This window comes from Pelecanus crispus, chromosome 3, assembly GCF_030463565.1.
Source record: "Pelecanus crispus isolate bPelCri1 chromosome 3, bPelCri1.pri, whole genome shotgun sequence".
NCBI classification, from domain to species: Eukaryota; Metazoa; Chordata; class Aves; order Pelecaniformes; family Pelecanidae; genus Pelecanus; species Pelecanus crispus.
This window is the reverse complement of record NC_134645.1, coordinates 18,005,277-18,017,968: the sequence shown is the minus strand read 5'-3', so window position 1 is coordinate 18,017,968 and position 12,692 is coordinate 18,005,277. Positions and strand designations below refer to the sequence as shown.

At 51.5% G+C, this 12,692-nt stretch overlaps 1 protein-coding gene across 1 annotated transcript; it reads left to right on the top strand.

Moving 5' to 3' along the window:
- The first annotated feature begins 5,085 nt into the window (after positions 1-5,085).
- RHOU (ras homolog family member U) lies at positions 5,086-9,808 on the top strand. Its single transcript, XM_075707197.1, has 3 exons — positions 5,086-5,419; positions 6,246-6,304; positions 9,353-9,808. Exons 1-3 carry the CDS (start codon positions 5,086-5,088, stop codon positions 9,806-9,808), a joined length of 849 nt encoding a protein of 282 aa, XP_075563312.1.
- The last annotated feature ends 2,884 nt before the right edge of the window (positions 9,809-12,692 follow it).

Genomic DNA, 12,692 nt, shown 5'->3' with positions numbered 1-12,692 from the left:
TTTGCTTCTGCATTTTTGGTAGCGTGTTCTCAATCAGAGCTTAGCTGGAGGGGTGGGGAGAGTTTATTGTGTTAATAATGTATGCTGGTTACTGATCCCTTTCCCCAGGTAGTGAAAACTTCCCTGAGATCGATATCTTGGGTGATGAAAATGTTCTTTAAAAAAAGCCCTGGCAAATATATATTTTTTTAATTATAAATCAAATATATAATAAAAGCAGCAATATCTTGTACTTTGATAGCCTTTTTCCCTCCTAGTTCTCAAAGAACAGTCTCAAAAGCACTTCTCTGGAGTCAGAGCAGGTCAGAGCCATCCTTTGTACAAGCTGCCTTTTCTTTCCCAGGTTATTGCCCTTTCTTTGCTCTCTCATACTTCCCCTTTCTTTTCTCCACAACCTCCTCTGCCACCAGCCAGCTCAGCAGTGTCACCACGATCCTACTCTTTGGAAAATGAAGGGGTGCATCACAGATGTTTTTTTTCCAGACCTTGGGGTTGCTCTTCTCGACAAAGAACAGGATCTTGGTGACAGCCCTGCAGAGCAAGCTGTACCCTTCCCTTGAACAAGCAGCAGTGCATCACGTCATGCTCGGAGCGCGCCGCCTCACTCCCTCGCCTCTCTCCGTGTCAGGCTTTTCAAGTTTCTACAAGAAAAAAAAAAAAAGAAAGCTTTCATTCTACAAGGCCAGCATCCAGTTCATATTTTTTTATATATCACAGGGAAAATGATAAGCCAGGATATAACAATGACCTACTTCACGTCTTGATAAAATAATTTCCTCTCTCTGTCATTTTTCTGAAAGAATAATATTTGACTAACGCGAGCATGTAAGATAGAGCAAGAGCTTTTCTGTGAACTAGTTGATAATACGCCAAATTCAGCCCCAAGACAGACAACTTCCACCCTGTTGACCTATGTGGAGTTAAGCCTGTTTATCCCCCAGCTCAGAGCTCTGCAAACAATTGGGTTCAAACCTGTAAGATGTGTGCATGCGATAGGGCTGAGACCGAAAGCTTCGGAGACAGCAGCTATCTGTTACAGCATCCCTCCATCACTGCACCCTCAGCCCACCGCCAGCACGGCTGCCTGGGAGCTGCTCTGACTTGCTGCCATGGTGCAAATGCCCCCCCCCCCCCCCCCCGCTGCAAAACAACTGATTAGCTCATCCTCTTACACAAAAAGCTACTGTATTTGGTAGGGTACATTACAGTATAGGGCAACCATGCAGCTCTGAATCCACTCACGCCCCCCTCCCTGAGCACAGAAACAATGCAGACTGTTATAGCTATCTCACTGGAGCCTACTTCGCTCAATGCACTGGCTGTATTGGTCTACTGAAGGTGTTTAAAAATGTGCACATGGCATTTTTCACTTGCGGCATTTGCATGAAGAGCTTTCTCACATCATCTTTTGACACCGTTCAAACGGATTGTCACCCAGTGCATATTGCCAGACCTCTCATCTCCCACCTACAGAAGTTTTCCTTGTGGTTGTGCTTCTTTCCTCTTAATGAGTTCTCATTGCAGCATTGATACGGGCCACAGATTTGCCATTTGTCACTGCAGATAAGAGGTGACATTGCTCAGGCATCCTTGTGTCCTCAGTTGGGTCATATTCTGTCCTGCTGTCAGAGATCACAGTATGTCTGCTCACCTTCAGCTGGCACACTGTCCAAAATGGACAGAAATTCATCTGCTGTCATGGATCCAGTGTGCCGTGACGCACTGCCCAAGATGGCCAAAGCCGACCAGCATACGGTATTTACCGTATTTGCCATCAGCTTATTTACTGTCAGCATATTTACCATATGCTGACTTCCAGCATCACATGCTATTCCACAGTACTAAAAGGTATGTGATTTATGGGATGCCACTGAGAATAAAATATAGTTAAAATTTAATTACAGTTCTCCTTTTATTTCTTTCCTTGCGTAAATGTGGTATGAACTGAGTCTAGTCTATTGACTTTTCTCCAATTTCTTGTTCCCCGAGGTGGAAAGTTCCTCTGGATTTCTAGAGATGGAAAACTACCAACTGCTGGGCTCTGGCAGGAGAAGAGTAACAAGCATCTGGGCATGGTGATGGAGACTCCTCTTGACAGCTCTGCTCCTCAGGCACAACGGACCTTTCTATCAAAGCTCATGTATGTGGGAGACAACTTTCTCAGGCGCCGCTCAGAGCCTGAAGACTAAACTTTCACGGCGAACTAGAGTCTTAAAAGCCGAACCTTTTCCCATTGTATGCCCCTTCTGTTAGCCTTGCCTTGTCTTGTGTAGAGATGCAGCTGTGCGTACGCTCAGAACCACGCAGTATAAAAATGAGACACTGGACTGCAAATGTGGCTCTGCCCCCTGCACAGAGCAGTAGGGAGCAAATGCATCAGGCATAACAGCATCTAGTCTCCATGCTCCATGCAGTTCTTCAGAAATGACTAAAGATGTTATGCCTTGTCTTGTGTAGATCCTGACTACCTTCAAAGTTTCACTGAAGCAATTTGTTTTCAATTCAGAAGAAGGGACACAAGTCTGTGTACAATTCACCCATCCTCCTCTTGGCTCAGTTGAAGGAAAACAAGGACCTATAACAGTCTTTGGTACTGGGATTGGTACCTGATTTTGATCAGGGATGTGACTCGTCACCTGTATCACTCCTACACCAAGCTACATGGTTCACTGTTGAAACAGCATCGGTGCTCAAGGTGTTATCACACCTCAGGTAGCTCTGAGCCCCCTCAACCATTACAGCTGAGCAGCCACGCAAAGGCTTCTCACCCCTTTCAGTGAAACATCTGCTGGGCTGAAGCTGTCTAATACCGAATTAAACAAATGCTGTGGCTTTGCAGCCAGGTGGCTGTGAAGCACGCAGGCTTTAGGGCTCTGCTATGGAGGGAGCAACCCCGGGAACAAGCGTGGCAACAGGCTGCCGTGGCGGTAACCTTTCAAACAGCTGCAGCTGTTTGCAAAGCATGCCTGCACCTACACACATAATGTTTTTCCCTTTCCTGACAAGAATAAACCATATTAGCATTATCCCAGCACAACTGCATCCATACTCTGGGGAGTTAGCTGCAACAGTATTGTTAAAGCAATTCAGCTTTTGTAGGTAGACAGGCTATAATTACACTAAATTAAAATAGAATGCTTTTGTTCTAACCTAGGCATCCCCATGAGGACTTGCACCAAAATAACCAAAGGTACGAATTAAGCCATTTCTGTTATTTTAGTACATGCCTGAGCACAGGCAGGCTCCCACTCCGATCCTTCTGGCTGTCGATCCTGGCAAAGCTCAGCTGCCCGGGTGATCTCCTCTTCTCAGCCTTCATCACAGCAGGATCAATACATGAAAGCACCTGACAGGGTAATGCTTCTTGGTTGCAGCCAGGTGCCCTGTGATGTCTCTCTGGCACTAACCCCCGTACGTGACAGCACCGTCTTTGTTCATTTAGGGGAAATTAATTCTGCAGGACTGGGGAGTGCCACACAGGGGTCAGTGGCCCCTATGGGTCTTGAGCATGAGGGTCACGCTGAGCCCCTGTGCTCCGCTGGCTGCTGTGTTCCATCCCTGCCCAGCTGGGCTCCCTGCAGGGAGCCGGTGGGTGCTGCGACCCTGGCGCAGGGCTCCAGGGAGCTGTTTCTTCCCCACCCCTCCAACTGCATGCATGGGACATCCAACCTGGGATCTTCCCAGCTGCCTTTGGCCAGGGAGGACCTTGGCTCTGGCCCTGCTTTGAGGTGCCCAAAATGTTGTCTAAGCGTACGAGTGCCAAGACCCTATGGACAGCCACAGCGGCTGGAAGAGGCCAGCGCATATAGGAAAGCAAGGTTAGCTGTACCGAGTGCTTATTTCTATGGGGGACGAGCCTTGGCAGGGCCTTCAGCGGTCAGATCATGCAGCTCCAGCGTTTATAGAAGCGGGAAGACGACAGCCCCATAGGCCCGACATTTCCAGCTCCTCCAGTGAGCATGGGACAGGCAGCTGGGGCATGACGAGCAGCTGCGGCACGCGCTGCGGCATGCAACCAGCTGCATCATGTGGGTTTCCGCTTCGGTGAGGGAAATGGGGAAACAGCACCGCGGGTCGCTCCAGGAACTCAGTGATGCTGAAAATGGTAAACTGAGTCCCGACATTTAAGTTGTTTAAGCTACCTGTACTTGCCGTCTGCAAAATGAGGATACTAACATCTGTATCGCGGGTTCTGCAGGTGGCACCGGTCATGTTTGGACGCAGCTGTTACGGTCCCCAGAAGAAACGCGTTAATCGTGTTCCCAGCTTAGGGCAGAGCCAGACTTTTCGGCAGCCTTTTATTGTCGAGGCTCAACGGCAAACCCTTCCAAGGCCAACTTCCTTCAACGGTGCTAAAACCCCACTCCCCCCCGTTCCCACTGGGCACACGGCCCAGCGTGTCCCGCCCCGGGCCCGCAGGCGGGAGCGTACCCAGCGCCCGCCGCTCCCGCGGCCAACGCGCCGCGAGCACCCCGCGAACACCTCAGCGCGCTCCCGCCCTGCTCAGCCCCACCGGCTGCACTGTGTCGGGCGGCGGGGCGAGGGGGCTCCCCCCGCTCCGGGGCGCCTTGGGGCGGGCAGGGGACCCCGGCGGGGCCGCGGCAGCGCCGCTCCCGCCCGGCGGCGCGAGCGGGGGCGGGCGCGAGCAGGGGCGGGCGCGGGCCCCCGCCGCGCCCAGCGGGCCGATGAGGGGCGCGCCCGCGCGGCGGCTGCGCGCCCCCCTGCCCGCCCGCCGTCGGGGCGCTGTGGCGCCGCCTGCCGGGCCGGGCCGGGCCGTGCGGCGCCGGCTCCTCCCCGCGCGGCGCTATGTCACGCGGCGGCGCGGGGCCGGCGGTTGGGACTCGGTAGCGCGGGGCGAGGCGAGCGCAGCGCAGCGCAGCGCAGCCCAGCCCGCACCGGGAGCCGCCGCCCGCGCCCGGGATAGAGCCAGCGGCGCCGGGGCTGGCTTCGCGGCGGTCGCGCCGCGCCTGCCGGCCCGCCGGGGCCCCGCACCGCCCGCCCGCCGCCGCCCCCCGCCGCACCCCGGCCGGCGGCCCCGGGCCGCGCGCCGCCCCCCGGCCGGCGGGGCTCGGCGTCGCCGCGCCGATGCCGCCGCAGCAGGAGGGCGAGGCGGGCTACATCAGCAAGCCGGTGCCGGGCGGCTGCGAGGTGCCGCCGGTGCCCCCGCGCAGGGTGCGCAGCGGCCGGGCGGCGGCGGCGCTGGGGGCGGCACTGGGCGGCCGCTGCCGGGCGGCGGGGGCCGGGGCTGCGGCGGGGGCCGGGGCCGGAGCCGGGGCCGGGGCCGGGGCCGAGCCGCGGCGCAGCATCAAGTGCGTGCTGGTGGGGGACGGCGCCGTGGGGAAGACCAGCCTGGTGGTGAGCTACACCACCAACGGGTACCCCACCGAGTACATCCCCACCGCCTTCGACAACTTCTCCGGTAAGGGCCGGGGGCGGCCGCGGGGGCCGGGGCGGCGGGAGGGGGTGCTGCCGCCGCGGGGAGCGGCGCGTCCCGCCCGTGCCTGCGCCGGGGCCGTGGCGGGGCTGCTCGGGGGGGCGGGGGTCCAGCTTCGGCTCATTTATTGTTTTGGGGGCAGGACCCTACTCGGGCAGGACCGGAGTTTGTCAGGCGTCCATGGCAGCCAGCAGCACCGGCTGATCTCCCGCGTCGCGGAGCGGGGCTGGCAGCTGGGGTCGCGCCCGGCCGTGCGGCCAAAGCTGGGCTTTAATTGTGAGCTCTCCGGTCTAAAACTTCCAGCTCTCGGCGAGATAGGAAGCGCCTAAAAGGAAAGCTTCAGTACTTGCCTTGTCTCCCCGTTGCAAAGGGGGAGGTTCTGGGTTTTCTTTTTGGTTCAGCGCGGGGTGCGTGTGTGTGTGTGTGTGTGTGCTGCTTTTTGCGTCCCGGGCGTGTTGAAGATGTACAAGGGGATAATAAACGAAACCCTTTGTAGCAGAAGAAGAACGCGGACCGCTTGGCTCACTCTCCCCGCTGCCAGCTGAGGGTTAGTGCAGTCACTGCCTACCGCATCTCTTGCAGTGAATGAATCGGAAAGCCCCGAAGGGCTTGTGTATGCCCGAGTGTTAGCGATAGACTCTCTTCCAGCTCTGTTAAGTTGTTAAATCTAAACTAATTGAAGACTAAAAGAGCTGAGGGGTGGTAAATGTTCTTTCCTTTCCTTTCTTTTTTTTTTTTTTCCCCTTAATGGAAACTGTGTGAAGTTGGACTCACCACACTTTTCCCCCTCCTTCCTCCTTTCTCTCCAAAGCTGTCGTGTCTGTCGATGGCAAGCCGGTGAGACTTCAGCTCTGCGACACAGCTGGTCAGGTCAGTGAAGCCACTTATTTGTTTTAAGTGACAGCGGGAGGGGAGAAGTTGTTGCGCAAAATAGTCCTGCTGATGACTTCATGGATTTGAAAGCCTTCCCAGTGTTTGATCGTCTTATGAAACTGCTATCGTTTTCACTGCTGCTTAACCCACTGCTTTGCCCGCTGTCTGTTGAAGGGTGGGGGACATACTGTGCCTCCGTGTAGGGGCTGGACACAGGCTGCTGCTCTGCTGACTCAAGCTGCTGCTCTGGTTAGCCTGACTAGAAAGGCTGAACATACTGAGGACTCAAGGACCACCTGATTTGCTCTTTGAGCGGTTGTCACTGTTTGGGATGTACGAATGCAAAGCATCCACAGCTGTAGGTGCCCAGAGATAGAGACTGTGTTTCTGAACGGGCAGAAGCTTAAGGGAGAAAAAAGTCCTATTGGGTGTTGACCGTGGAGACTTCATATTTGCCATTCCCACCGCCTTAAAAAGTGCTGCCGCCCCAAAGCCGAGGTTTGCTGTAGTCTAAGTCCTGAAGGGTTGAGGGTGGCTGATGCCTCTCAGCTCCTAGTTTGTTTGCCCGATACTTAAAAAGAACCCATTTCTTACCACCTTATATTTTCTGTGAGTCCGTGGCTTGTACCACCCTGAGCAGTGTGCGACAGTGCTTGCCAGGGGTTGAGTCTGGACTGCCAAAAATAGCCAACAGTGTTTCGCTACCTAGCTCGTGTTTGAAGGCAATGGGAGTTCGGTTCCTGCGCAGCTTTGTGGATCTGGGTCTATGCCTTCACCAAAACCATGCTGAAAAATCTCAGTGGCCCTAACATACAAACCTATTTAGATGAGTAGTAACTGGGTGTCCTACTTAGGAAAGGGGTTTGAAGGGCTGTGCTAGACAGCAGTGTAGGACTCCTATGTGCCCTACAAACCGAAGCTAAAATCCTACAAGCAGCCTTCTGCAGGTAACGATATGAAGTAGAACAGCAGAACCGTTCGTGCCCTGCTGAAGGGACAGGGTGGCACTGCAACAGCCTTGGCTGTGTGTGTTCACGTGCAGTGTGGCAGGTGAAATTGCCATCAGGTGACAGCCAGCGGACAGGCAGTGCCTGTGGAAATGCAACCAAAAGCTGCAGGAGGGACAGGCAGGCCCAGTCACCCCTCGCCTTCGCTGCCGTTAATGGTTAAGGTGTTTGCTTTGGCTGCCTCAGCGCAGCTGGAATGGGTAGAGTCACTGCCTTAAAAATGAAGGGGTTATCTAAACTGACAGAAGTCATCCTGAATAAAAGATACCTAGCTGGATGCTTTGGTAAAACAGTGCTGCAGTGACATGGCTGCTGCAATCTGCAGAGAAAAATGCACTCCAGGCAGAGGGGAATTGTATTTCAGCATCTCCAGCCTGAAGAGGTGTAGAGTGCCTGCAGGTCATGTACCTATGCAGCAGTGTACTTGGAATATAAAGGGCACTATTTCTTCCGGATAGAAACCCTTAAGATCTGGGTTTGGCTTTCAAATACATTGAATCGACGCCTTTTAAGGTTTATCACGTAGCAAGTAGCGGCAATTACATGGTGCGGTGCCTTCTGTAGCTGGCCCTGTCATTCAGGGCAGCAGCTCTCAGTAAACGCGGGGTTTCTCTCAAGCCAAGCGGTGAGAGCCTGGTTTCCTCTGAGGCTTAATCTGCGAATCAAGAGAGCTAATGAAGCTTGCTTTCTTGACTCGTGTTTTATAAATCGCTGTTTCTCTCGGAGATACTGCTGGAAGAAATTCATTCAAGCGAAACGAGACTTCTGAGGCTTCCAGGGGGCTTTAAACTGCGTATCCTGGCCTCCAGAGGCTTTAAAGCAAAATTTCACATCTCGAAAATTAACATGGGACTTGCAATTCAGCAGTAAACTGCTGGTACCAGAGAGATGTTTTCAGCTGTGTGTGTTCTTTGCACTTTCAATTCAGAGCTTTTGAGAACACGGTCCTTTTTAATTAAAATGTCACTGACGCTGAGGCAAATCCTACCTGTTCAGGCTGCTAGTGTTACCCTGCTTTTATCCTGCTGTCAGCATAAAAGCAGCCTGCCTGGAGTTAACCCTTGCTTCTTGTTGCATTCTTTGCTGAGGATCAGCACCCCTTTGTTACCATGAGGTGTTTGCCTTTCTTGTGGCCAGTTCCTGAAGCTGAAAAAGGGCCTTGCTTTGCTGGAGTTTGCACTAAAAAAAAAAAAAAAAAAAAACCAACCCAAGAAAGGTAGCGCTGGGAGGCCTGTTTGCAGTTTGTTTGATGTGGCATAGGTGGGAGGGAAAGGTAAAGCTCTTACTCTATGCTATTGGCATGTTAAGCCTGCACATTGTGAGTCGTTATTGCTGCCATCAGATTTAAATCCCTGGGCACAATGGCAGGGAAATTATTCCCATATCCTGTAGGATGTTGTTAAGTAGTCACCAGTAGTTTAAAAGCCGACTCCGGGAAAGGTACGCTTGCTGCCGCTTGCCTTCTCTGCTCTTGCCTGTATCTGGAGGTAGGGGTGTTGGCAGAGCAGCTTCGAGGCACGCAGGCGCTCCTCGTCAGAGCGGCTCACTGACTCACCCCGGTGAGATGTGGATCTGTAGAAAGTACCTTCTCCCTCCCATACTTTGATTTTCGGCTTTGTCACTTGTGTGCCATAACCTGCTTCCCACGGCATTGCTCCTTTGCTGAAATAGGGCAGGGGGCCTCTGTACAGAGAGCAAAGGAAACATTTAAGCACTCGAAACAAGCTGTGGCATTAGTCAGAAAATCTCAGCTATGTGGGGAAGCCACCACCTTTGTCCTGTGGGCCCGACGATGGCAGGGTGCCCACTGGCTAGCAGCCGTGAGACCTCAGGCTGGGTACGGGCAACTTCTGCTCATAACACACCTTGCTGGGTGGTCTGGGTGCTCATGTTGAGGTGCCTCTCAGGATGGCAGCAGCAGGTGATCCTCAGCTTCCCCAAAGGTCAGCGGCAGGCTAGAGCTGGGAGCATACCGGGGTGTCCTCCAGGGTTGATGTGCTCTTTCCGTTGGGTGCTAACGCGATTTCGTTCCATGCAGGATGAATTCGACAAGCTCAGGCCTCTGTGCTACACCAACACGGACATCTTCTTGCTGTGCTTCAGCGTGGTGAGCCCCTCGTCCTTCCAGAATGTGAGTGAGAAGTGGGTTCCTGAAATCCGATGCCACTGCCCCAAGGCGCCCATTATCCTGGTTGGGACGCAGTCAGACCTCCGGGAGGATGTCAAAGTTCTCATCGAGCTGGACAAGTGCAAAGAAAAGCCAGTCTCAGAGGAGGCTGCGAAGCTCTGTGCCGAGGAAATAAAAGCCGCGTCCTACATCGAGTGCTCTGCTTTGACTCAGAAAAACCTCAAGGAGGTCTTTGATGCGGCCATCGTGGCTGGTATTCAGTACTCGGATACCCAGCAGCAACCAAAGAAATCCAAGTGTAGGACTCCAGACAAGATGAAAAACCTCTCCAAATCCTGGTGGAAAAAATACTGCTGTTTTGTATAGGGGTTGCAAGGACCTGAGTGCTGCTCTGAGGAAATCGTATAGAGGCTATATTAGCTGAATTCTCATTCTGTGTTGTCCCAAGTGTATAGTGTAGATCTGTATGTATGTGTATATGTTGCTACTGGGTATCTCGGTTGCCCTTTCAAGGGTGGCAGAAGGATTCTTAGTTAAGTAATTGCTATAAATCAGGTCTGGCATCCAGTTTCATGATTAAAACCTCTTATTAAGGAAGAAGAGCACCACGCATCTGTGAGGGTAGAAGGATTTGTCCGAAGGATTTGACTTCTTGTGTTACAAGGTGTATGCGACGGGGAGGAGCACACCAGAGGCCTTTGCTGCCAGGGCTTCACAGTAGGAACGCGTGAGCGACTGTGGAAACGTAGAGCTCTGTACGTGGACAGTCAAAGGGAAAAATAACACTGTGCCTCCTAACTGACATTTGTAGCTTTAAAATCCCACTTCTGCTCTCTTCTCCGTGTCTTCCCCAGCCAATGCTCTTAGGGATTGCTTTAAAAAGGGTATGCGAGAAGTGTAATCTATACGCAAATGCCATGGTTGGAAAGGTCATGAATATACCTTCAGCATGGGGTGAGGGAACCTAATCCCTTACAGAGCTGACATCTCGTTTGTCACCTCCTGACTGTGTGAAAGTCCTTTCCGTCCTCCTCTTCCCCTGCCCTTCCCAGGAAGCTGCGTGGAAGCCCAAGGAACATGACCAAGCTTTAATTCGCTACCTCGAGCAGTGGCGATTTCCTCTGTATTTTTGGAGACACGACGACAGTTCATCTGTTCCAGCTGAAAGGAATGTAAATGCTGTTGTGTTAGGTTTGTGGTTTTGGGGGGGTTTTTTTTGGTTTGTTTTTTTTTTTTTTTTTAAGAGATGTAACAAATATTGGTGCAGCACCATGTAAACCGCATCTGGTTTTAAGTCTACGGCCAAGAATTTCAGGATGCGCCTCCTTACCTTTTAAGGCTGCTAAACAAATAACAAATCAGGCAGATCAAGATTTATAACAAACTGGACTCTAGAAACTGAGGCTGCTGAGTCCTCTTCGTGATGCTGTTTCCAAACAAGTTAGTGTTTCCCTTCTAAAGGCAGTCGCTTGTGGTTGAATCTTGTCCAAGCTCATAGTCATGAAACTGGCTAAGGCCACCCTAGAAATTTAACTGATAATTTTTTTTCCCCAGATCAGTTCAACAGATTACAATGTGTCTAAAATGTAGCTGAGTGATCAACATAGTCCAGAGTTGCGTGTGACCTACTGTCTGACTAAATCTGGTTCCTACTAAACTAAGCCTAATTCCAGCCCCAGCGAGTTCGAGAGACCCGAGAGGTAACATGACTCTCTGCAAGAATCAGTATTTTAACTTATTCTGCAGAGGACATTTAGTTTGTCCTGTCTGTCTGTCTGCCTTTTTATGGCCCTGACTACTTTTTTTTTCCCCCTAGATATTCCAAGATCAGATTATATTCTTTTTTTTTTTTCCCCTTCAGCTATAGCCTTGAAGTGACCTTTTTCTTAGTCTTAAACTAAACTGCAGTAACAGAAAGCCGGAACCTTTTTTACATCAGAAGTGAATCAATGCCTGATATAAAGAAGAACTGTGGAAGCCATTTGAGTTGATAAAGCTGACCACAGTTTACCTCCTGGCCCATTAAAGAAAATGACACTATGTAAATGGATTCTGGGCTGTATTGGCATAGGCTCCACAGGCAGCATTTTTTCTTCCTCTACAGCAAAATGAGTGCAGAATGGGTAATGTTCCATTGCTGAAAACTTGAAAATGGGATGGAAATCTTTACCTAGGGCCTGATTCAATAAAAATGTGTTGGCTTCTGCACTGGAACAGCCTGGAAAAACAGTTTCCATAGCACAGAAGCTGGATGCATTTAACTTGGTTGCATCTGGTTGGTAATGGTTTAATGTTTACTGGTCATGAAGTTAACATCTGAGCCTTTATATTTCTTACTCGAATGCTTTGACAGGATTTCAGATATGCAGTCATGCCGTCATCTTGGAGAAAAACATAAAGCCAGATTTCTCTTGGGTGCTTTGCGTCTCTGTAAAATGGTCTCAGTCGATCAAAAATGTGGGTTTGGGGAGGAGACAGGCTTGAATCTGAGCAGCTTCCATTTGCAAAAATAACAAAATTTCTTCTCCAAGATCATACTGCTTTGTATCACGCCATACTGGAAGCAGTAGGTTTTTATAAGCAGCCTGTTTCATAGTCTGGAGTAGCATTACTTTTAAATGTAGCCAGCTGTGACTGTTTCTGAAAATGTGATGTATATACAACTTGTTATAGCCCTTTACTAGGTGTATGTAAACTGAGGTCTAATAACTTTACGAATACTGCTCTACATGGGGCTACACAGGGTCTAGGTTTTAGAAATATTACTTTTAAAATCACCAGTATTTTACGAGCGCAAGTGAGGGGGAGATGTCTCTATGTAGTCTATAATCTGATGTGCCTTATAAAAAAACCTCTCTTCTGTTTTCTAAGTGTAGGCTATATTCCGAAAGAAATATTTCACGTGAGAATGATATAAATGAGTTATTTGGAAATAAATTCTGATCTGTGTATGCGTCTGGCTCTGCTGCCCACTCAGGGAGGCTGGAGGGCAGTCCCTGGCCGTGCTCCGTGCCGATACCCGGCAGGGAGAAGGCAGTCAGGCTGTCAACCTGGGGCTGCTCTCCTGCTGCCCCGGCAAAAGGCCTCCGTGGTTAAAAAATACACACTTTCCCTTGTGCTGCCCCATCTCCAGGGGGCTGGGCTGGGTGGGAAGGGTGCGATGGCTCCCCGGCAGCACGGCAACCACTTGCTGCAGTCCCCGAGGTGCGGGCAGGCTTGTCGTGCCTGGCCCCCAAAAGCGGGACGAGCG

What these genes read in the sequence shown, in the direction of transcription:
- RHOU (XM_075707197.1), top strand. Translation starts at nt 5,086, where the DNA reads ATGCCGCCGCAGCAGGAGGGCGAGGCGGGCTACATCAGCAAGCCGGTG. An exon ending in CGCCTTCGACAACTTCTCCG is followed by an intron (nt 5,420 to 6,245) that starts GTAAGGGCCGGG and finishes TTCTCTCCAAAG; the next exon opens with CTGTCGTGTCTGTCGATGGC. An exon ending in TCTGCGACACAGCTGGTCAG is followed by an intron (nt 6,305 to 9,352) that starts GTCAGTGAAGCC and finishes CGTTCCATGCAG; the next exon opens with GATGAATTCGACAAGCTCAG.